General features: G+C 35.7%; 3 protein-coding genes across 3 annotated transcripts in view; 2 read left to right on the plus strand and 1 right to left on the minus strand.

Annotated features, from left to right (window-relative positions):
• LOC142334653 (uncharacterized) overlaps positions 1-13,626 on the plus strand; it is a 25,629-nt gene extending 12,003 nt beyond the window's left edge. The window contains exons 4-7 of the mRNA XM_075382862.1: positions 2,038-2,173; positions 2,656-2,852; positions 10,456-10,644; positions 13,241-13,626. Of these exons, the coding sequence (XP_075238977.1) occupies positions 2,038-2,173; positions 2,656-2,852; positions 10,456-10,644; positions 13,241-13,432 (714 nt within the window). The 3' untranslated portion in view covers positions 13,433-13,626. The remainder of the gene's footprint in view (positions 1-2,037; positions 2,174-2,655; positions 2,853-10,455; positions 10,645-13,240) is intronic.
• LOC142334656 (ubiquitin-conjugating enzyme E2-18 kDa-like) overlaps positions 1-25,275 on the plus strand; it is a 174,383-nt gene that overhangs the window by 52,688 nt on the left and 96,420 nt on the right. The gene's annotated exons all lie outside the window — the stretch shown is intronic.
• The window catches only part of LOC142334655 (ubiquinone biosynthesis protein COQ9, mitochondrial-like), a 22,732-nt gene continuing 11,054 nt past the window's right edge, over positions 13,598-25,275 (minus strand). Inside the window, exons 2-4 of the mRNA XM_075382864.1 lie at positions 23,255-23,628; positions 16,728-16,885; positions 13,598-13,821 (exon numbers count right to left, since the gene is read on the minus strand). Coding sequence (XP_075238979.1) covers positions 13,642-13,821; positions 16,728-16,885; positions 23,255-23,628 — 712 coding nt within the window. The 3' untranslated portion in view covers positions 13,598-13,641. The remainder of the gene's footprint in view (positions 13,822-16,727; positions 16,886-23,254; positions 23,629-25,275) is intronic.

A 25,275-nucleotide genomic window follows, 5' to 3' on the forward strand; every position in this document is an offset into this window, starting at 1 on the left:
TAGGTGTGCGATTCACAGTTCCCCATCTTTCACAAATCAAAAGAGGTATCGCCAAAAAAACAGCTAAATTAATTAAGAAAACCATTTAATAATTAATCAGAACCTAACATAAACAAACTAACGTAGGACAAATTGCCCTCAAACATCAAGCGGGGCAACTTATTTACGAGGCGCTTTAGCTTAGATAGTTTTTTGGTTGCAAAAAAAACTCCGACGAAGGAGGGGTTCCAACCCGTTTACAATTATTGCTTAAGCTTTCGTTCGACAGCAATTTAAAACTTTTGGTACCTATCAGGACGAAAATTTGCAAACGAAAAATTGTTATCAGTGTCCAGAAAAATATGCACACCACCCACAGAATAGCGAAAGATGAAAGACATTGAATAATAAAAAACAACTATCAATAATTATTTATAAAAAAATTAATCATTTTTTTTCTATACCAAAGTTGCAGAAAAATCTATTCAATCTCAATTTTAGAAATTTAGTTTAGGCTACTAAAGCTATTCCACTGTCCGGCATAAGAGCCAAAACAAAGTGGACAGACAAAGACAGAAAACTGAAAATTCCTATATAACTTACTTGCATTAAAAACAGATTCAAAGACAAATGAGAATCTGTCCTATCCCGATGTTGTCAATTGACCCGTTTTTTTTCACTGCAGAATAAACCAAATAGGCTGCCAGAGAGCTGAAAACTAGCATACAAATTCAGAAACTTAAAGGCAACCAGAAAAATGTAATTCGAAGAAAATGGTCACCAATATGTAAGCAACACTAAGCAACAAAACATAACGGTATTGCTTGAAATCTATTTGAAAGTTGTATAATGGATATAAAAAAGCAAAGTATCATCAATTTTGAAAAGTATAAAAAAATAAAAGAATGTTAATTTTGCGAAAAGCAACACAAAAAGATCCAACCCAAACCAAAATGCATCACAAAAAATATGCTCGCCACTCAATCCCATTTGGATACAAAAGCAGAGAATATTGAACTAAAAACACTCTAAGATCACTTAAAATAGTCAGAAATTATACACAACTCCACAATTAAGCAGTATTTTGGAATCAACTCAGCATGAAAAAGGAGCTAAAATATTAACTGCCCGCTAAGCCAATTTTTTTACACCTACTCCTTACACTCTCGCCCGTTCTGTATCTCTCACTCACTCTCTCAAAGATGCAGTCAACAAAAAGCAGTCAATTAGAAGCATACAAAACTTAAAAAATCTGCACTCCTCAGGCTCACAAAAGCGGAAAAACTGCTAGTGTGTCAATTGGGAGGGGGTGAAATCCTTGGAGCCAACCTTTATACCATGAATTTGTCTCCTAAAGTTTCAGTTAATCGAATCAGATACTAATGAGCCGTAAGGCTCTAAGAAAACTTAAATCCCTCTGGGCTTTAATTTTTATCCCGTTTTTATGGACAAAAGGTCAGATGAAAAAAAATCGATGACAAAAAGACGGCAGTACGAAGAATCGCATACGAAAACAACTGGTCTGGGACTGTTTTGTCCGGACACACACATGACAATTTATCCAATGCCAAATTATTCAAGAACATAATACCCAAATTATTCGCTTTCATCTCGGTCCAATAACTCGATAGCAAATTAGCAGTTGGGATTACAAGCAAGTTTTTTTTTATACTTATACGGATAATTTGATCACGTTTGGCTGAAATAGTTTCATATTAAAGTTCCACTGGCCGCTGAGGTACTACCATAACCCACGCGGCGTGGCCAAATGAAAATTAAATGTCATAAATTAAATTTCTTACATTGAAAACTTGGTAAATTTATTACTCTCACTTAAGACATTTTTATGCTAAATAGTTTTTCCGATAGTTTTAAGAATAAGGTGCAAAATTGGGTAATTTGGAACTGGACATATTGTCTTGTCATCCAATAACACATTAGTAAATAAATGAACACGATTTTAATAAGGAAATCAATGTACTAAACTCTGTAACTTGATTAAAAAATCGGAACGGTAACGGAAGATTTTAATAATTTTGAAAATTTTTTTCCAATTAGGAGCATATGAGTGAAAACACGGAGTGTACATGGGATAGTGACTGTTACTACACACACGAGTGCATCTATGATCAAGAAACCCAAACCAACCGATGCCAATATCGGGAGTCAAAAGACGAGGATGATGACGACACAGGTCTCTCTCAATTTCAATTTACTTGCTCTTCTCTCCATGTGTTTAATGTGTTGACACTTAAATGCGCCTTGAGAATAATTAAAAGAAACTCAAAGCCGAAAATCAAATAGTTAGCGTAAAACTAATGACCACAGAAACATTATAAAGCTCACATAAAGGCTCTAAACTTCATAATAACTCAAATACAGCAATTTAATTTCAAGACAAAGAATTTTGTCTCCAATGTTTTGCAATTACTGTTTGCAGACTTCAATTTATCCAGAAAGTACACGCAAAAGTGAAGTTTTCAGCTGGGTTTACACAACCAGATGAATTTTTGCAGAGAAATGCAATCTAAATCTTTTATTTCATATATCACGATTCACCACCCAAACCTGCTTTAAAAAAATGACCGCGTTTTCTAGCGAGTATCATGACAACTGGCCATGAAATATGTGACAACTTGTTCCTTCATATCAGTTGATTTAAATGCCTACTTTCAGGTATAATAATCCTGATGGCGCTGGGATGTTTGATACTATTGGGAGTATGTATAGTGATAGTGGTGGTTGTGGTCATTTCCATGAGTGCCAAAAACAATGGGAAGAAGTCGGCCAATATGGCTGGCAGAGCAACAAAGAAACAGCAAAGGAACAGAGTATCCCCGGATTCAATCAATGACAACAACAATTTTCAACAGGCTAGTTCCAATGTCAGCTAGTTCCAATGATTTAAAATCAACTCTTTGAAGTGAGGTAAGCTAATTGATGTCTTATCCGATCAAAAACCAAAAAATTGCCGCAAAGAATTGTAATTAATTTGGTATTGCATTCAACTTCAACTTTAAAAATGCCTCAAAACATCTCCTTGCAGAAAAATCGACCCGTGAGTTCAAGTCTCCGCCAGTGGTTCTATTGCCTAGTCTAATTTAACGAAAACAAAATGCCACGAATCAACCTGCTCTCAGATGAGCCATGAAACAACCTGGTTAACGACAAAAATAAATTACGTCTAGCTCTACTTAGTTCGCATCTGCATCCGATATGGCAGAGTTTGAATCATTAAAACATTACTTCTGCCGTGTTTGCAAATTCATTTTACTAATTTGAAGTAACTTTTATGATGCAAGTTTCATTGCATATGGTAAATAATCTACCCACACTCGGAAACATGAATTTTCCCCAAAAGACAATCGATGTATCAAATAACTGACAGGGCTAATCACTGGACAAGAGCGTTTACTGTTTTTTGGTTTGGGTTAAAATTTGCGAACATAAACAACTGACATATGACCAGCTCTCACAGCTGAGGCTTTTCAAATTAAAATCTAGTCTATTTCATCTGGACATTTCGAACCTGAAAGAGCTCAACATCAGCTAAAAACGCTAAATATTTTACTTCGAAACAAAACTAGAAAGAAAGAGGAAGCGAAAGAGGAGCGAAAACACATCTGACTTTAAAAATTTGATACAGCTGCCAGAATATAGCTTTGATTTCTTCGTAGACCCGCAGTATCGAATTGCCGAGGAAAATAAATAAAGCGAATAAAATAGAGTTTAATAGTTCATTAAAAAATTTTAATAGCTCAGATGTAGAACATTTTCGATTTAACATTTTTGTACAAATTTTGTGTTGTTTCTTTTAGTTACCCATAAGTAACTTTCATTTAGAAAAGTATCCATAGTATAACTTAACTCCTTCAACTAAAGAAAGAATTTATTTTTAAACTGATCAAGACTTAATTATTGTAAACTTAATTAAACAACCTTCAATTAGATTAAGATAACCTCAATTCCGCTTATAAAAGTTTGCGAAAATCAATTTGAGCGAGAAGAAAAATGGGTTTTGAGAGTGAACTCATGTACGACTAAAAGTTTAGTCAAGCGAAAGAAAAAAACTTGCTCCAATAAGCGCAAAAATGACGTCACGCACACAGCTCAGACGAAATTGAATGAATGAAGAAAACGAGACTCGAAGTGAGCGAGACGTCATATGTCCGTGACAAAATTCTTGACCACAAAATAAAAAAAATAGCAGAACGCTAATAATAGCTCAATTACGCTATCGCAATCGGAGCTATAAAAAATCTAAGTCTTTTGTATAAAAAAAATCTGATATTAAAAGCTAACAGAAGGTTTCAAGGTCTACAAAACTGCCGTCAAAACCAATTCTAAAGTTGTTCTACAGAAACTGAAAAACAACACCAGAGATTGCCAGCAAATAGCCACCAATTACTCCCATGACCAACCTTGGGATTGAAAGGATAAAACTTGAAAAAATTAAGTGCATCCCATTTGGAATGGATTTCGTGGTTAACAAGAAAAATTCGAAAACAAGAAAAAAACAGAAATGCAGCTTTATCCGTTTTTCTGATGCTTATGTCTTCAAACTAAATCTATTTCATTGAAATGTACAGAACAACTAACTTACAAGCTAGCAGAAAACGGATTTGACATACCTGGGAAAATCACGCAAAAACAAAAATAAGCTTGAAAAACTGCCAAAAACTCGAAAAACCTGAAGTTCTTGAACTAAAGTCCTCAAAATCAACATTCTGCCGCTAAAACCTTCACACCATACCACACTCAGAAACGATGAAGATCCCCCCCCCCCGTCTCACGTCTGCCCAATGGCACTCAAACGACCAGCGAGTGGTTACATTCGGTGGTTGGCAGCTGGATTATTATGATGCTAGCATTAAGTAAGTCCAGCAATTGGAGTATGGTTGACCTGTTCATTCCGATCTTGATAAAAAATATGCTAAAAGCGTCAGACAAAAAAATCGTTCATGCTAAAAAAAATTACCACTGCATCACCCATATACTTGAGTCAAAATTTGCTTAAAGGCGTGAGACATTGGCCTTCACAAAATTTCCGCAACTGTTGCCGGCGTCAAATAGAGACCATTAGAAGAGAAACAGCAAAAAGACGTAGAAAACTGCAAACTTTTGGGCAAAGAAACTTTTGGGCAAGGCTGACTTCGAAATAAATTTAAGCAGACCAACAATTAACAAAAATTAGTAAAAAAAAATGAAAATTCGTTAGGTATTTCTGGCGTCACTGAGTTGAAAACCAAAACAATAACGGTAGAATCTGCGCATCAATGCAGCATCAGGAGGCTTAAAAAGCGCTTTATTGACAATTAGAGATCAGACAAAATGAAAATGACAAACACAATACACAAAATTGAAAATATTTATGTAAACATATTGCTATTGCCTATTTTCTTCTATTTATTTCCGTGAATTCCGTCAAGCAGAAATCTACACCAGTCTGGTAGGAAATACAAAAAAACAACAAACAGAGGAAAAAAACTTTAGGGATATCCAAAAATTTTTAAAATTTTATTTAAAAAAAATTGCTCGAGTGGCCCAAACCTATATTTTGCTGCTGAAATCTACACATCAATCCACAGGCAAGCTTCAAAACGTTCCAATGGACACTTAAAGTTGAAACAATGATGAATCTGCTCAGAAAATCAGTGTATTCAAATTATCACTACCACTATATTTACCTCAAAAAATGGACATGAAAAGAATATGTAGCATCCGTAGGATCTCACTGAGCTCCGCCCAATGCCAATCTAAGATCTATTTAGCAAAAAACTGAAAAAAAAATCAATATTGGCATGAGAAACTTCAAATTGAACCTAGGTCATCCTATAGGGCACAGAATGAACTTAAAAGACTACTAAAACCAGCTTCGGTACTCTAATGAAAGGGCTTTACCTGTTTATACCGTTTTAAAAGTCATTGAAAAATGTGTGATAACATTTGTTCAAAAAACAAAACACCAATACAATCTTTGAATTGACGGTCTAACAGCTAGCACTGTAAAAAGAAATTATTTTAAAAATGCCAGAACACTACAAAATCTGCATTCTCATCAGTCTCTCATCAAAATGTACAACGTAAATTAGGAGCATCCACAATAGGTAACGAGAACAAATTTTATTTACAAACCTGCAATGTGGCCATTATGATTTTTGAGTACAGAATATGATGCGCTCAAAGTGCAACTTGAAAAAACATAGGTGGCAGATTTCCAAAATAAGCTCACATGGCTTTGTACAGCTATAGTTTCAATAACCAACTGAAAAAAAAAACAAATGGAAAACCTGTTGACTTTTACTGGCAAACAAAAATTAGCTTTTCTACTGAATGTAGATAATTTATTTAGATAATTTGTTGTGAAAGTTTAAGATTTATAAACTGAAAAGCTACCCTGAAAAAAGCTTCGAAAAGAATGTTATAACCTAATTGGACTTCAAAACATCTCAAAGTAAGAATGTGCCAAATTTAAAAAAAATTACGTCAGTTTCAGAATGAGGTACAAAACATAAACCGACAAACCTCGGATGAATTATGCTCAAACGACTAGCGAGGCAACCATTTTAGAGGAGGTCATAGGCTAGCGAGTTTTATGCATAGGCGAGGGTGCTGCACTCTAGATAACTTTTTATGGGTCCAGTAAATTTAGACCCAGGAATGGGGTCCAGAAATTTAGACCCAGGACATCTATTGCTTTAGGCTACCACTTGGCAATCAGTTCCTTGAATTGACTACTCTTACAATATCGATTTTGATTTAGCGACAGACTTAATTTCTGCATAAGAGCAATTTAAGTCATGCAAATATCAATAAGTCAAGCGAGAACGAGTTACACAAAAAAAGAAATCGAACAAATGTTCTAGAAAAAGTCCAAGCAAAAATTTTGCGTTTAAAAAGATACACATTCACAATTGCTTCAAACTTCGTTCGACAGCAATTTAAAACATACCTGGCAGATTGCCGGAAAATGGCCGCCGTTGATTCCAATAAGCATGGTTGGGATTGAAAGAATAGAAGGTATTGAAAAAAAAAAGATTTTTGTACAAAAACATTTTTAAGTCCAATTTATTTTGATGGCATTTCGTAATTGAACAGACTTCTGTTTCTTAGAGAGAGGCTACAGGGACCACTATCAATACCAATAAGCACAAGAGATGGTAACTAAGGCTTAGGGAAACGACGTTCAAATAGCGGGCATCTAAAATTGGGCTTTATAGGCTTATCCCGTTTCTATTTCTGACTTCAATTTTTTATACTGACTCTGTTCATTTTGACTTGCTTTGCTGAGCAACTGATGTTCAAAATCACTATTAGCAGAATGAGAGAAGAGAGAAACAAGCCTAGAGAAGTCAAAAAGATTTCACGCAAAATGTTGAAAAAGCGGCAAAATGCTAAAGCGAAAAAAAGTTCGACGAAGTAAAAAAAACATAGCAGGACAAGTCCTGACGTACAATTCAAAGAATTTTCATTGACTTAACAAACAACTAGACCTAGAACGGACAATGAGTGAATTGGGACAACCATTTCTAAAAAAAATCAGATGAAAAAAACAAAAAAAAACAGAAAATCAATGTCAAAATGCTGCTACGGAAAACAAAAAACCACTAGTGAGATATGTAATTTTCATTCTCACAAAGAATTTTCATTGACTAAACAGAAAAATTAGACCTAGAATGGACTAGGAGTGAATTGAGAAAAGCATTTTTTTAAAAATCAGATCAATAAAATAAGAAAAAAAAAACAGAAAATCATTGTCAAAATGCCCAATGTGAACAAAAAACCGCTAGCGAGAAAAGAAAATTTAATTCAAACAAAAAACTAGGCCTAGAATGAGCTGTGAATGGATTGGGAAAACCATTTAGAAAAAAATCCGATCCAAAAAATCAAAAACAGTAAAAATCAGAGTGAAATTGCCGCATGTGAACAAAAAAACCACTACCGAGAAACAGAATTTTTGTTCAAACACCGTTTTCTCACTCTACTTTAAAATTAGAGCCAAAAAAATTCACGCCGCAAAACCAATCGCTTTTTCGCTCCATTTCCTGTTTCGGCGTGACCAAAATCACCACTCCAATTTGACTTCAAAAATCATGAAAATGTGTGAACAGATCTTAAAAAAAAGACAGCGCCCCAATACAATTCAAATTCTTTGAATAGTAAAAAAAGGAGCGCTATAATAGCCGGCTGAGAAGGTGAGGGCGGCTATTAAAAATCATGCGACAAAGAACCCGCTCCATTAAGTGCAAAAAATCAGTGTAAAGTTCAGCATTACGCCACAGCGGACTGTTCTCGGTGCTCTTTTCCTTATGCCCAACATCTCAGCCCATTTCTTGCTTGAATGAATGTGGAAGTTAGCGTGATATCACATTTCAAACAGAATGTGGCAACAAAAATACAGTATGACAAGTTCTAAATTGTTATTCATTGAAAAAAAAAACTAGCTTTAAAAGGAATAGAAACCAATAAAAAAGTCCAATCAAAGCACTAAAAATACATATGAAGTAAAAACAAAATTATTGCACGTGAACAAAAAGCCACTATCGAAGAGGCCATTTTTCCATACTCAATTTTCTCAATCTACTTTAAATTTAATAGAAAAAAATTTGGCGCCACAAACTTCCTTTTTATGAGCTTTGATTATTAAACATGAAGGACATTAACATCTCCAGTCAGAGATCGGAACTGCAGCTATTAATAAAACCAATTCCCGCTAAAATGCCGTGAACCAAGAAGCAAAGTTAATGTTTAAATCGGCCAATAAACAAAATATCTGACATAGTGCCAGAAAAAAAGCCGCAATATCCCTCCATATCTACTGTCACAAAAAACTATAATTGAATGCTGAGATGTTATACTTTCATTCAGGAACTGTATACCATATAGCTGCTTCAATTAGCTGCTCTCTAATATCTTTCAGAGTAACACACACGCACACAGACTCAGTTTAACATTTATCCTTCAATTAGAGCACAAAAAGTCATTTCGAAAATGAGGAAAGTCGTTTGAGGAATGAGAGTGGGGCAAGCCACGCAAAAAACAGGCAGAAAAAAAATTCGCTCTATTAAGAGTGAAAATGAAGAAACGCAAGCAATTCAGTTTGAATTCAATGGACGAATGAACAGAAAGCAAATTAAGGTGATCGTGACGTCAGATGATACTAACAAAAACTTAAACCGACTGGGGGTTCCAATCCGGACATCCAGGTTCAAAGTCCAGGAAGCTTTGACAGCATTGAAATTAAGTGTGAAAAATTTACCCAAGAAGACAGAGAAAATTCTAGAACAAAAGCGCGAAAGCATAAAGAATAAAATTTAAAAACATAACCGACTAACGTCGGGCGAATTGCTCTCAAACGACCGGTGAGCGGTTGGCTTCGTCAGTAGCTAGCCACGGGGGGGGGGGCACCGGGGTCTGATGGGGGACAACACTGGGTTGAGGGGGGGGGGCAACAGCGCGGTGGGGGATGGAGGCAATAGTGGGGGTGTGTGGGGGGGGGGGGGGGGGGAGGTGTCTCAACCTCTAAGAACCGCTCTTCACACCATAAGTATAAGTTTCCAAAACAGTTTGAGCTGAAACAGAGCTGAAAGGCTCTAAGAGCACTTAATGACCGCTGGGCGCTACCTGTTTTTGAGGACGAAAAGTCAAAAGCGTCAGACGAAAAATCGGTCAAGCGAAAAATCGCATAAAAAAGACCGACATGACTAATATAATTGCTACAAACTTCGTTTGAGAGCTATTAAAAAAGACACACACGTTTAAAAAAATTGCTTGAAACTTCGTTCGAGAGCAATTAGACAAACGAATAGAAGGCAATATGCGCAGCTATCGCATTGCGGCCATCAATAACCAATTAACTTCGGGCGAACTGCTTTCAAACCGTCGAGCCGTTGGGTTTAAGGTGGTAAGATCTTGTAAGGGTTGGAGCGGGTGTCTGAAGGAGACCAGAGGACCACGTCTAGCGTGTTTAGAGGGCAATGAGATGTGGGGTTCTCAGCCGGAAAAAATTGCCATTTACACATGAAAAAGAGCAATTTAGGTCACGCAAAAATTCCCACGAAAGTCCAGTGGTGAAAAAGTCACTCGAGAAGTGAAATTGACAAACTGTTATAGAGCTAAACGGTCAAGCGAAAATTTTGCATAAATAAGGCAACTCATGTACAATAATTGCGTCAAACTTTGTTCGTTAAAAATTACCATAACAGTCTTTCAACTTGAAATTTCTGCCATCATTGCGTTCAATTCAGGTCGCAGAGCCTTATGAACAGACAGATTTGGTATTGAAAAATGGGAAACTTTACTTAAGTTCACAATTCGTAGAATGGGATTTAAAAACCCATAGAGAATCTAAACTCACAATTTGCATAGAAGAGTGTCAGAAAGTTTCTTGCCTCAGAAGTAAAAATTGATTAAGGTAAGATGTAATCAATAATCACGTTCATTTCCTATTGATTAATTTTCATTAATACTTTCCAGCAATATGGAGGCCAGTACCCCGCTCCATACTACTCAGGAGCAGGTCAGATTCAATATGGGATGGGCGGAGTATATCCTGCCCCGAATACCCTTCCTCCGCTGCAGCCCGCACAGCATCCTTATCCAGAACCACCGCCTCCCCAACCTCAGCCAGCCCCAATCGGATTTACTGACCCATCTCAACAACAGGTTGCTATGATTGTACCCCAATAATTGTGCAGAATCATAGTAAACATAGAGGACAGATAGCCAGAAAATAACCCCTGTTGACCCGCTTGACACATATCGGGATTGCAAGAGAAAAAGAAAAACATACACGGCAGATTGCCGAAAAACAGCCGCCATGATTCTCATAACCCACTTTTCAAAAACAGAATAGTGCGCATTTTTCAAAGTGCAACCTATTCTGATGTCATATCGTAGTTTGACATGCTCCTGTTTGACGTGCTCCTGAGAGGATAGAGGGGCTAGTATCAACACCAATAAGCATTAGAGATGATAATTAAGACTTAACAGAAAAAATTTCAAGTCCCGGGCATCTTAAAACGGGCTTTATGGGTTTATACAACTTCTATTTCCGATTTTGTTTTCCAGTACCGACTGGGCATTCTAGATTGTTTCGCTCAGCAACTGCTGCTTAAAGCCAGTTTGAGAGAAGAGTGAAACTAGCCCAGAGAAGTCAATATTTCTTGCAAAATGTTGAACACTGACTAATTTAAAGCAAAAAAACTCCTGGCCAACTTCTGTCATGGCAGGACAACAATTACACGACTACCCTTAATTCAGCTTCTAAACTAACTAAGCAAAATAGTAATGCCATCTATATATTGCTCTAAGAATTCTGACAGCATAATGAACAATGACTTAATAAAGGGCTTTGTCGGTTTATCCCGTTTCTTTTCATTCTGGTCCTTTGATCTTGACCATATTCATTGTATTGAGTAATACATTGCGTGAATGGATTTAGAATCCATTCAACAGAAACATTGAGTGTGTGAGGTATTTCAAATCTGTTGATCGAAAGGTAAAACAATCCAAAAAACATAACAGGTAAAGTTCTGACCAGAAATTCAAAGTATTTTCATAAGCTACACAAAAAAACTTCACCTAGAATGGACTATGAATGGATTTTTATAACGATTGAAAAAATTCCGATAAAGAAGCTGAAAAATAGCCGCGATAGACGCTTGTGGCCTTCCATGAATTGAAACAACTAAAGTAACAAGATAGGCAGAATGACCAAAAACCCTTTAGTAGACCACCATATTTTTTGGGTTAGTTACGTACTGTCATTTTTATGATACACATATGGTCTATAAGTAAAAAGCCTTAAAAGAGCATTTTCAAAATTGATTTTCGAAAACAAAAACTCAAGACTAATATTCAAGAATTAGGGCATATAAGTTTGGCACTACTTAGAAGCACACTATTGATCTTTAACTAATAAATGTTCATTAAATAAAATTCCATAAGTGAGTTCAGAAGTCATTTTCGTGAGTGAGCTAAGTCACGCAATCGACCTAAAAGCAGAAATGACGTCACGCAGACAAATTTTAACTGCAAACAAGACGAAACAAAACTCTGTTAGACGAAATAAAAAAATTAGGAGCGCAAAAATAGCCCCCTGGAATTGCTGACGCGGCTATTAATAACAAAACTCAAATTGCCGCATGTCAACAAAAAAACTACTAGCAAATTTTTGTTGAATTAAAACTTTCTCTCTAATTTAAAATATTGAAATTCGAAAATGCTCTCACCACAAAGATCACTCGCTTTCCCGCTCCGAAACCTGTTTGGGCCTGATTTGAAGCATTTCTTCAATTTGACTTCACGATTCATCAAAAGATCTTTAAAAAACAGCACCCAAATAAAGATCAAATTCTTTAATCGCAAAAAAGTGGGCTTAAATAATAGCCATCGAGAAGTTGACGGTAATTAAATAACCGGCAGCTCAACTCAATTATGAAAATGTTTGAACGGATCTTAAAAAAAGAGCCAAAAGAACTCCGAAAACACCTCGAAGAGACGTCTTCCCAACACAAACCAATCACAATCATGACAAAAATTCTAGAAGAGTACATGACAACTAGAATCAATCTCAAGCCAAATAAAAAAAATCAAAACTCATATTTGAAAAATATTGATTGTTTCTTAATATATTGAAAATGCATTAAAAACAAAGGTGTCCCATTCAGTTCCCAGTAGATCAGAAAATCATCAATAGCCTAAAAACTTTAAAAATAGTTGAAAAACACCTTAAATTTGCTTAAAACGCATTTACTTTACCAACAAAAACTTCAAAACGGAGTCAGACCACCCCAAATTTTTTTTAAAAAACAGCCTTTTCAAACTCAATAGCAGAAACAATATTCCATACTAAATTCATTTTTCGCTCTTCACAATTGATCTGCAGTAAAACCACGTTTTTCACGAGTTTCAATTCCTGAATAAATTTCACCCCAGAGAATTATTGATTAAAAAGATACTTCTCCAGTAATCATCTTGAGTCGTAAAAAGATAGCTTCTCAATACAATTCAAATTCTTTGAATTGTAAAAAGGCGAGCACCTAAATAATAGCCTTGCAGAGGCTGACGGCGGCCATAAAACAGTAAACTAGAATATCGCGCTCTATTACAAAAATCTCATCTAAAAATAAAAATTTGTTCACAAACTTGATCCTCAATTATATTCCCATTTTTATTGAACACATTTATTGAATAAATAATTCTTTTAGCACTATCGTAGTCCAAAAACTATATTGCTTTTAAAAATTATCGTATACAGGGCAAGCAGCTGCTGCCGGTTCCGGGGCCAGTAGCCGGTGCAACTACCGCTCCAGAGAGTGACCCCTCTTCTGCAACTAACGCAAGACCATACGGTCTATCTGGACAGGGACAGGCAAACTTCGGATTCCTGTCTGCGGCTGACTTGGGAAACTCCCTTCACCTCATGCGACCACCACCACCTGACCAATGATTCACTAATGCAAGATCAGATGAAAAACTGATCACAGAGACGCAACAATTCTCAAAAAAATTTTGACTCAAGTAATAAGGAAGTGTAATCTAATTACGCCAATCTGTAACCTCTGTCATGAACCTTGGATGAAAGCACATTTCATCGAAATACAAGAAATAACTATTTAAATAAGAAAATATATTTCTGACAAACTTTCAATCATAAAATTATCTCCGAGAACAAGGAACTCCCGTCATATTCCTCCCGGTTTCGAAAGCGACGTCTGTCAATGATCCCAACTCTTGTAAACTTTTTCTGAAGTTGTTGATTCCCATGCCTATACTAGCGACATCTTTCAGCCTGTTGTCAAGAAAAGTCCACGTGTCTTCGTAGTTCTCCGATTTGTCCTAAAACAAGCAACCACTTGCATGAAAACAGCCAATTGCTTTAGAATACATGATCAAGATCTTTATTTTTCTGTAGTAAAAAAGGTTATCAGCGGAATCAGTTACTAAACTTTCGACCTACTGGAAAACCGACCATGTGCACATAAAAATTTATACGATAGCTAAAATGCTTGCAGTGAAATAATTATCGAGTTAACTTCTCTTGAGAATAACCGATCTCAATGGTTTCAATAAAAGTTTTTATAAAAGCCAATTTGAAGATATGTTATGTAAAAATTTTCAAAAAAAAAAACCTTGTTCCTAATTAAATTCTTAATTAAATTAATCAATGTTACTCTACGCTTCAGGGTTTCTTTTTTTACATCTTAAATTGTAGTTGGTGTTCTCTTTGCGAAGTCATCTACTCCAGACTTTCAATTCATCGTTTAAAAGTCTATTTAACACATCTTTGTCCATAAACTGATTTTTAAACTGATTAACAATTTTCAACACTTATTATCTATCAGATTTCGTCAAAAACAAGTACAATAGAGAACCATAATAATGTAAAACTGATAACCAGATGAACTTGACAAGTTAAGAAAAACAGCCAGAATCACTATTTTTTATCCATTCAAAACATAGCCGGCAGATTGCCGGAATAGCTGCGAAATAGACTTGCGTGCCGTAAAATACAGATGGAAAAAGATACAGAAGTGAGTTGATAATAGTTATCGCAGCCGCCTATAAAACTTAAAAGTTTATTTCAAAGGAGGTTGTTTTTGGGTGCAAAAAAAGTTTCCCTGTCGCGTCTCGAACCTGCGATCTCCGGATTAACAGCCAGTTGCCTTAACCACTCGGCTGTCGGACCATACAATCTGTTTTCTAACAATCAAGTTTGTTTTAGGAACAGATTCTATTTCTGAATAACCGCAATTTAGGTCACGCAGAAAGCGTGAAATCAAGCGCGAAAAAGCCATTTAAGCAGTGACGAGACAGAATGTTCTAGAACAAATGTAAAACGAAAATAAAGCGTCAGACGACGAAACAAAAAAACATAGCAGGACAAGTCCTGAAATACAATCCAAGGAATTGAATAAAAACAGATCTAATATACCTGATCCGCAGATCAATTGAACAATCCCAGCAAAAAAGACAAAATCTCAAAAGGTGAGAACCAAAAACAATCAAATAAACTAAACAAAAAAATTAATCATTGCTAAAACTCTTGAAGCTTTTTCCCTGAAGGCCATAAATGACACAATTCAAAATAATCATTAGTTCACGCACAATTAGTTATTTTGCCAACAATTTGTAGATAAACTCGGGAGATGACAATTGCTTCAAAAAAAAACTGAGAAATGCAAAATTTGATGAAAATTTCTAAATATCGCTTGAAAAAAAGTTCAAAGACAATTTTTTATCATTCGAGTTCTGTCATGTAACCCGTCTGCAAGACTTATAAAAACTTCGTGGGCCAGTAAAAGTCGTTAAAGTTCAAAAGAGGACAACGAATTCAAAGAAAAAAAGACAAAACATTTAAAAACAAAAAAAAATTAACAAAAAATTTGCTAAAATCGTTATATTATTATTATCTTCAGAACCCTTTCATTGTCTCCAGAGACTATCCATTATCCCTATTGCAATCCTTGAATAGTTTTACTGGCTCGTAAAGATCCACAAACTTGTAACATGGTAATATCAACTGTGCAGTAACTTATTATCAAACGTTGAGGAGGTGGCTGGGCCCCTGGTGCAGGAAAATTTTCGAAACATTTTCAAGAAACCCAAAAAATTGCAAGGTAAACTGAAAAAAAGAGTTTTGCACAAAAACATTTTTTAAAGTCTGATTTATTTTGATGGCATACTTGCAAACCTTATAGGAGGTTCCCTGGCCCGTGAGGAAAAAATAATAAATTTAAAGAAATTTGATAAATTGCTATTTTTCTTTTAAAACATCGTTAAATTCGAAATATTTAAATCTTGAAACACATTCCCCATTACCAAAAAAACTACGCAGTAAAGTATTATCAAAGTCTAGGGGAGATTCTTTGGCCCTTGAGGTTACAGAAACCTAAAAATTACAGAAACCACAAAAACTTTTCAAAACTTGAAAAAAATGTCAAGTTTTATAAAAAAAAATTGATAAAATTTATGATGTTAAAATGTTGTAAACCATTCCATTATCACTAGAAATTATGCAATAACCTTTTATTAAACCCAAGAGGAGGCTTCTTGACACCAGGGGCTAAAAACCTCGAAAAATGACAAAAATTATCAAAAACCTTGAAAAATTTGTTAAAAATTTGTATAATATTGCGTGTTTATGTTTGGAGTACCAATACATCTAGCTCTCATAATGGCTATAAAACGTAATAACCTCATGCCAAAGACTATTATCAAACTTCACAAAGCTCACTTTCAGACTGGTCCAACAAAAATTTGGAAAAATGACAGAAAAATGCAAAAAATTTGCAACATTTTGGGCCTAAAAACTCCTAAAAATGACCTTTTAACCTTGATTTACGGCCTTCCCAGTAGCTTCACCACCCTAAACACTTGAAAGACTACTAAACGCGGTTAAGGGCCTCTAATGAAACTTGATGCCCGCTGAGCTTTACCTGTTTATCCCGTTTTGAAAGCTCAACGTCATGAAAAGGTGTGAAAACATCTTAAAATAAAAAAAAAGACAGAGCACCAATACGATCCAATTCTTGGATTGTAAAAAACCAAGAGCACCGCAATATAGCTACGCTCAGCTTACAGCTTCGCAGCTATAATAAGACTTCCTTCAATTGTTCTAAAGATTTAAATTACCAAAATGAACTCCTGTGTAGTAGTCAGCAATTTGTTCGTTACATTACGGCTGACAATCTTACTCCATGTTGAAAATAAGATAGATTAACCAACAAGTTAAAATCGGTCACCTGGATAAGATGGAGCTGTGTCGAATTGATGACACCTGATAGCAGTATTCGTTTCGAGTACCAGTTGTAATCAAGAGAAGTATCGCCTGCATAGTGCCAAATAAGGTCAACGAGTTCCACGTGGTGTTTAAAGGTTCTCATTGCATTTGATGGTTCAGCTAAAAAGGAAAAGCTCATATAATAGTTGCCTGTGCCTAATTTCGAGTTTGTTCAGCCTGGGCAAAAATCAGCACCAACCCACAGAAAATATGAATAAATCGAGCGACACGGTGTCGCCAGCATTTGCTCTCAACATCTAACATGAAAAACAAAACTAGATTTATTCAAAGCAATATTTTGTTTTCAAACATTTTAGCTCAAAATTTCCACTAGAAACACGATATTGTGATAATTGCCAAGCATGTCTCACACATTAACGGGAACCGTTAGAAAATGTTTTAAAAAACGAAGATTTTCATCCAAAGTATCAAAAATTGTTTTTGATATTTTTAACCCAAAAAGGTGATGAACAATTGAACACTGAGCTTAACAACAGCCACAATTAGCTAGGCAGGATTTAAAAAATGCTTAATTAGTTGGAGAAATCAAAACAGAAAATCTGAAAAATAAATGTATCAAAATGCTTTAAATTTTATTTTTGGCATCATTCTTTTCATAAATGGTTTATATCAATTTTTGAACAAAGAGAACATGAGATATAATATTTACTTAGACACAATCGGAATACTTCCGGAAAGTTTGAGGGTCAATTGCATGAGACTACAAATGCTCGGAGAGAACTACTCAGCAACTTAATGACCAAAGGCTTTTTACTTTACCACAATATCTCGTTTCTCAAGACCAAAAGTCACAAAAATCGGTTGATCAGGCAAAAGAGCGGGGCAAAAAAAATCTAAGACAAAAATCACATTGAGGAAACTGACGGGAATGATATAATCGCTAGAACTTCGTTTGAGAGGAACTCAAAACAGTACATAATTTAAAATATTCATACCAAAAACGCAAAACAACAATGGAAAGGGTATAAAAAACGGACTGCGAAACAAGACAATGACAGAAAGTGAAGAGCTAAGCAAGACACTCGATTTAAAAAAAGCATGAAATAAGCATTGCTTGGAACTTAAAATTACATAGGAAAATTTTACGTATTTAATACAAAAAATCGAGATGAGAGAATAAACTAGGAATGAAGGTCTTAATATGACTAATTTGTATTAAAAAAAAATTAAAAACTGAATGAAAACCAATAACCCTTGGTAGCAATGGACCATTGAGATATTAGAAATAAATCGAACGTCATTAGACAAGAGTGAGGACCATACAAGTGCTTTTCTCAGAGTAAAAAAAACTATGATGAAAAAGGCTTAAAAGGAAAGCCAGGCCATAAAAAGACTTTCCAAATATCTCCGGTAGATGGACATCAAAACTTTATACAGCAGTCTTAAGCTAAAAAAAACTTTAAGATTAAAAAAACAACAGCACGGTAAGTGTATAAGTGGTGTTATCAGCTCTAAAGGGGTGTAGAGGAAGGGGTAGTTTCTGGGGGGAGGGGCGTTAGAAGGTAGATCGAGGGGTTAGGTGGGTGCGGGGGTTAGTTGGAAGCTGTGGAGGTAGGTAGGGGCTAGGAGGGGTTGGTTGGAGGTGTTTGAATAGGGAGGACAGACTGTTATGGAAAGAAAATTTCTGAATGAACGTTTTCACCTAGAGTCTTACCAGCAGTTCCTAACTTCTAAGTCAACAAACTAGCGTCAGCAAAAAAAAACAACCAACAGAATACCAGAAACAACTCGAAGAGTCGTGGAATAAAATTACTAACCTAAACTTACCTAAAATAAAAAATATCAAAGGAAATAACGAAAAAATTAAAAGCCTTTTGAAACTCTGTTCATGGCTTTAAAAACTGGGGACACAGCTTTGTTTAGGGGTCTGGGTAGACGGGGGGTACGAGTAGAGGGAATTTTCGGGGGGTAGAGGGTAGGTGGGCAGCGGGAGGGGTTAGGTGGGAGAGGGTCAGGTGGGGAATAAGGTGAGTTTTGGGGGTTACTTGCGATCGGGTGAGGTAGGTAGGGGGTAGGTGCGGTGGGAGGGGGTCGGTGGGTGTTGTCTGTAGTTTGAACAGGGAGAAGAGACTGTTAAGTGAAGAAAAAAATTCATAACGACCTTTTCACCTTGAGTATTACCAGCGGTTCCTAATTTCTAAATATATGTCTCTAGGTTACTGTTGAAGTCCAATATTTGAAAACAGAAGTCAACGTTCTAGAAAAAACTTGCGTCGGCTAAAAACATGTATACTCGTCTTCGAGTCGTAAAAAGACCAAACGACTAACATAATTGATATTCACTTTGTTTGCGAGCAGTTAAAAAATGAAACATAACAAAATCTCAAAAGAAAGAACCTTCACTTCACACCATTTATCTATGTGTTCTACGAAACTTCAGTGAGCTCTCAGCAATTTAATTCCCTTCCGGTCTTTACCTGCGTATCCCATTTTCCAGGATAAACTGCAGGACCAAAACCTCAGAGAAACAACCAACCACGCGCAACAATCAATCACCTTAAAAATAGCTGCACTCCAGAACCAACTAAAAGTGAAGCAAAAATTCGCTCTCAACCAATTATCCAATTGAATCAATCACTCAGTTGTTTTACTAAATTATTTAAAAAAAACAGTGAAACAATTAAGAGAAGAACAAATCAAATTCTAAAAACCTTAATTCAAACTCTCTTCAATTTGCGATTTCAAATCAATTATTCTCTGCGGACTAAATGATCCTAATTCGTCAAAATTAAACACTTAATCTTCGATAGATGTGAACTAGAAAGAGGTGAGCAGGGGGAGGGGTTAGGCCCGAGCGGGGCATGTGGGGAATTAGGTGGTTTTGGGGTTAGTTGCGAGCGGGTGAGCAAGATAGGGGGAAGGTGGGGTAGGAGGGGGTCTGAGGGTGGTATCTGTAGTTTGAACAGGGAGAAGAGACTTAAGTGAAGAAAAGTTCTCAATGACCGTTCCACATTGATTATTACCAGCAGTTCTTAATTTGTAAATATATGTACCTAAGCTACTGTTAAAGTCCAATATTCGAAAACAGAAGTCAACGTTCTAAAAAAACATGCACCGCCTAACAACTTGTAGAATACTCCTCTTCGAGTAAAAAAAAAAGACCAAAAGACTAATATAATTGACAGACTTTGCTTGCAAGCAGTTAAAAAAGTGACACATAGATAAAATCAATTGACCAAAAAAAATTGTCGTAAAACCAAAATTGGGGGGTAAATGCCCGGTGGGGGTCAATTTTCGGGCGGTTGTGGAAATGAATGGTGCGCAAGAAAAAAGGGAGGGGTGGATTGACCGGAGAAAAATCTAAAACAAAAAATCTTCACTTCACACTATTTATCTATGTCTTCTACGCAATCTCAGCGAGCTCTCAGAAATTCAATTTCCTTCCTGTCTTTACCTGCGTATCACATTTTCCAAGATTCACTCGAGGAACAAAGCGTCAGACAAATATTCAATCACACCTATCAATCAATCCCCTTAAAAAAATAGCTACTAAACTCATAGAACTAAAAAAAAACAAAGCAAGAAGTCGCTCTCAACCAATTATCCATTTGAATCAATCACTTAGTTGTTTGACTAAAAAAACTAAAAAAACAGTGAAATAGAAGAACAAATCAAATTGTAAAATAGAGTTTAAATTCTAAAATCAAATTCTTGAAATAGGTGGGCAGGGGGATGGGTTAGGCGGAAGAGGGGCAGGTGGAGAATAAGGTGGGTTTGGGGGTTAGTTGCGAGCGGGTGAGCTAGGTCGGGGGTAGGAGGTGGCCGGTGAGGGGTGTCGGTAGTTTGAACAGGGACAAGAGACTGTTACGTGAAGAGAAGTTCTCGTAATGACTTTTTCAATATGAGTATTACCAGCGGTTCCTAATTTCTAAATATATGTCTCTAGGTTACTGTTAAAGTCCAATATTTTAAAACATAAGTAAACCTTCTAGAAAAAACTTGCGTCGGCTAAAAACATGAATACTCGTCTTCGAGTCGTAAAAAGAGCAAACGACTAACATAATTGATATTCACTTTGTTTGCGAGCAGTTAAAAAATGAAACATAACAAAATCTCAAAAGAAAAACCTTCACTTCACACCATTTATCTATGTGTTCTACGAAACTTCAGTAAGCTTTCAGCAAATTGATTCCCTTCCGGTCTTTACCAGCGTATCCCATTTTCCAGGATAAACTGGAGGACCAAAACCACGCGCAACAATCAATCACCTTAAAAAGTAGCTGCAAAACACCAGAACCAACTCAAAGTAAAGAAAGAATTCCCTCTCAACCAGTTATCCCATTGAATAAATCACTTAACTGCTTTCCTAAAATACTCAATTAAAAAAAACAGTGAAGTAGTTCAGTGAGGTAGTGAAGAGAAGAACATATCAAAATCTAAAACCTTTTTTTTCAAAATCTCCTCAAATTTCGACTTCAAATCAATTATTCTCTGCAGACCAAATGATCTTAATTCTGCAAAATTAAAAACTTAATCTTTGATAGAAGCGAAAAAGAAATAACCAAACATTTAGAAAAAAAAACGAAGAAAATAGATAAAAAACAAATCTGATATAAAATTTCTATTTGACAAAACTCTCATCATGTTACATCGGAAAAACTTTTCATAAAAAATTGCTGAGAAAATCAGTGACTACCAGAACGTCTCAAAGAGAGTTAAAAACAATAAGCACAGAAAAGCAATAAATTATTTAAAAAAAACTGAAGTAAATCACTTATATCAAAAAACACGTTCCTATCAAATAACCAATTGTCAACTTTTAGTAACAGAGTCCATTGAATCAACATAATACTACAATTTTCACAAAAAATCCCTACTTTGCAGATCACAAAAAAGCCGCAGGTAAAACATCAAAAGTGGGCAAAAAAATTGCGCAATTAGAAACTTTAATAAATTTTTGTAAACAGCTAAAATTGATTTTCAACAAACCTAAAGGTTATCATCATTAAGAAAAACATTAACCACTACCAAGAAACTCCTTATGCATTGAAAAAAAGTTTTTAAAAAAATGTCTATTCTGGGAAAACGACATAAAAATGTATTAAATTCCATCTAAAAGCCTAATAATTGCTTCTAATGGCCAAAAAAGGCTGAAAGCGAACAAACCCTTGTCAACCCTAATGTAAAAGATCATTTGAGCTAAAACGAGATATTTACAACTGGAAAAACTCCTTTGAAAATGACGAATAATTAGAATCCGCTAAAAAATTTTAAAAAATAGGCTCAGTTTTAAAAAAAAAATAGGCCTGGCTGATTTTTTTTCTTGGAAAATATGCTCAGCTGAAAAAAAAGGCTTAGCCGAATTTTTTTACACCTACTTCTTTTGCATTTTCTCAGCAAATCGCATGAATTTTTATCACTCCAAAACTTCTTTCTGAGCAAACTTATTGAGCAGATTGGCCTGTGAAAAGTCACGTCACCAAGTATAAAAAACATATAGCAGAAAAAATTCCGGAATGTAATCGAAGAGTAATTTCCACCTAAAATAGCCCTTGAAATAGCTAGTATCTATTAAAAGGCTCAAGAAAACAAAAACCAATTTCGTTCAACAAATCGGGAAAAATTAGCAAACATTTTTGAACTTAAAATAGTGAGAAAATATGAAGATATTAAGAAAAAACCAGACATCATTTGACAAAAATAGCTAACTGTTTCCAAATTTTTGTCAGAGTTCTCAAAAAATGCTTTATACCGAGACCGAGAAAACTATAATTAATTCGCAAATAAAATCTAAGAGCAATATCCCTATTATAGTCCATTCATAATATTAAAACATGTAACATCAGTTATAACTACGGAAAAAATGTGTAAAAAAACAGCAAATGAACTGGAAACCGGCCACTATTTGCTTTGGTCTAAGAATACGTTCCGTAAATTGCCAGGCTGCATACAAAGTCTCGAAATTTTCTCGAAGGACACAGTTTGCTGTTATTAATTATGTTGCGCTTACTGTACATTGGTTGATGGGTAAAAGTTATCGAAATTGACTTTTGAGTTGGCTATTGAGAGTGACTTTACGCTCCACTCTTCAGAATTGTTAAGCATTCAAACCAATGCTATTTTTCACTCTTTCCATTTCCAGCTTCAAATGCACGCCAGCAAAATTGATTTAAAAAGAAACTTCTCCAATACGAGAAGAAAAATGGATCACCAGTGCTCCGCTTTGAGTCGTTAAAAGACCCCAGGACTAAAAATGATTGCGAAAAATTGAGCGCAATTAATCATTAAAACATTCCATCTATTTATCTCTTCGCGTGTTAAAAAAACGACACATTTCAAGTCGTGATAACAGAAAACCAAAACCCTCTTACATCCATAAAAATGGATGATGGCCAATAAGGCACTAGTTATCGCTAGTCGGCTTTCAATAACAGCTGCAAACCTAGCTGAAGAGTGATCAATATCTCGAAAAATACCCATTGCACAGTACTGATCAACTGCCAAAATGAAGTCTAAACCAATTCTCACCTAAAATTGTCAGAGCCGAGGGCCAATGGTCTAAATACGGAATTACGTACGATAGCATCTCCTTACAACTCTGAAAAACGAACTGGTTGATTTTCACTCGTCCATACTCTCTGATATGCTCTTCACGCAAATTAAACAAAAATTTTTCCAAATCCACCATTTTCAAATCAAGGAAGAACAAAATAAGAGCTGCATCTTCGAAAGCATCGAATGAATTCATGAATGCCGGTGATACATTAAGAGCCTTAGCAGCTTCGGCCAAACTTCTTGCTGTCCAGCCATGTTCTGGGACAAACTGGAGCGCTTCTGTCAGAAGTTGTGTTTGAGCTTCTCTTACATGTTGATTGTCTTTCACCTGTTTCTGTTCTTGTGACCTGAAACATTAAACATTCTCAAATCGTCGTGTATCGGGAAACCGTTGAGCTCTACTATCAGTTAAAATTCATACATTTCTCTCTAATTATTAGCAAAATATTTCTCTCGAATTATCAACAAGATACTTAAAACCCTATTTGGAACTACCTAATATTTGCCTCTTTTTAGCCTTCAATCACTGCATCTTTTCGTAATTACAAATAAAATGCTTATTTTTTATTAGCAGCATTGTTATAATTACACCAAAATTTTTGTTTTTAATTGTTTCGGATGTAATCTTTGCGGCTAAGCTGTATGTTACGTTCTCTATGTTACCGTTGATGGTCGTTAGTTGTTGAAGCCGGATAACACTGAAACGCAAGAACGAAAATTTCAAAATTGTTTATTTGCTTTGCTGCAATAAGTCACGTTGAAACAACAGCGCCAAGTTCAGAAAACGGATCTCTGGGTAATTTTTGTTACTGATAGAATTAAGTTGTCCAAATGGGTTTATTATCTTGGAGATACCGATTGGTGGAACTCCTCCCCCAAAATTGTTAATTGCTGAGTTGAGGTTTATTTGCTTACAGAAAGAAGAGCAGGCGTTTGTTTATTCGTCAATGAAGGCTGAAGCTGCTAACCCATGGCGGCTATTAGAAAAGAAAGACCATGAAAAGCCTCAGCTAATTATGAGAAAAAAGAGATAGATAACGATTAAGTAAAGCTCCGAGAATCACTCACACTAGACCAGTGGACCGCTTGTGCTCCCAATTTAAAACGTGAATCTTGCTAATCCACGATGGACAGAAACTGCTAAAGTGGTATTACGAAGTAGCCCTTTTAGCTTTATATAAGAATCAGAAACTTGTAACAGTATAAAAAAGCTAATTTGACCTATTTCATTATTGCACCAGAAAACGCTTTATCGAAAATTTGACCGACTGTTAAGAAATGGCAATGGCACCCTGTACGTTGGGTTTCGAGTTAATTACAAACAACCGAATTGTAAGCATTAGGCGCAAAATTGACAAAGGGATCAATTGAGAGGTTGTGACAGCTGGTATTTTGTTCCCTGACCTAAAACCAATGATATGGCCACAAAATTTAGTCTTCCTACGATTGAAATACAGCGCTGACAGGTTTCCATAAAATCGAAAGAACTCCGGAAGCGGCTCGAAGCGCTTGGCTTACTCAAATATCAAAACTTTCACTGAAGTATGAAGTGGAAATCATTATTATTTAACTTGAAACTTATTCTTTGCTTTATTTAAGTGAGCAAAAAAACTTAATATTAACCAACGTTGCAACAAAGAGCATTGTTCAAAGCCAGATCATTATGAAGCTCATAAACAAAAATTTCAAAATTACATGTTTTGTTGCAATACATCACGTCGAAGCAACACGTTGAGTTCAAAAATAAGATCTTTGGGAAACTTCTATCACTGATAAAACTAATATGTCCAGATGAGTTTATTATCTTGGAGATACCGATTGGTGGACCTCCCCCAAAATTTTTAATTGCTGAGTTAGGTTTAAATACTCACAGAAAGAAGAGCAGGCATCTAATCTTTAATGAAGGCTGACGCTGCCAACCCATGGCGACTATTAGAAAAGAACGATCATAAAAAGCCTCAGCTAATTTTGAGAACACAGAGATAGATAACGCT

Source organism: Convolutriloba macropyga, chromosome 2, assembly GCF_964194025.1.
Source record: "Convolutriloba macropyga chromosome 2, txConMacr16.3, whole genome shotgun sequence".
Taxonomy (NCBI): domain Eukaryota; kingdom Metazoa; phylum Xenacoelomorpha; order Acoela; family Convolutidae; genus Convolutriloba; species Convolutriloba macropyga.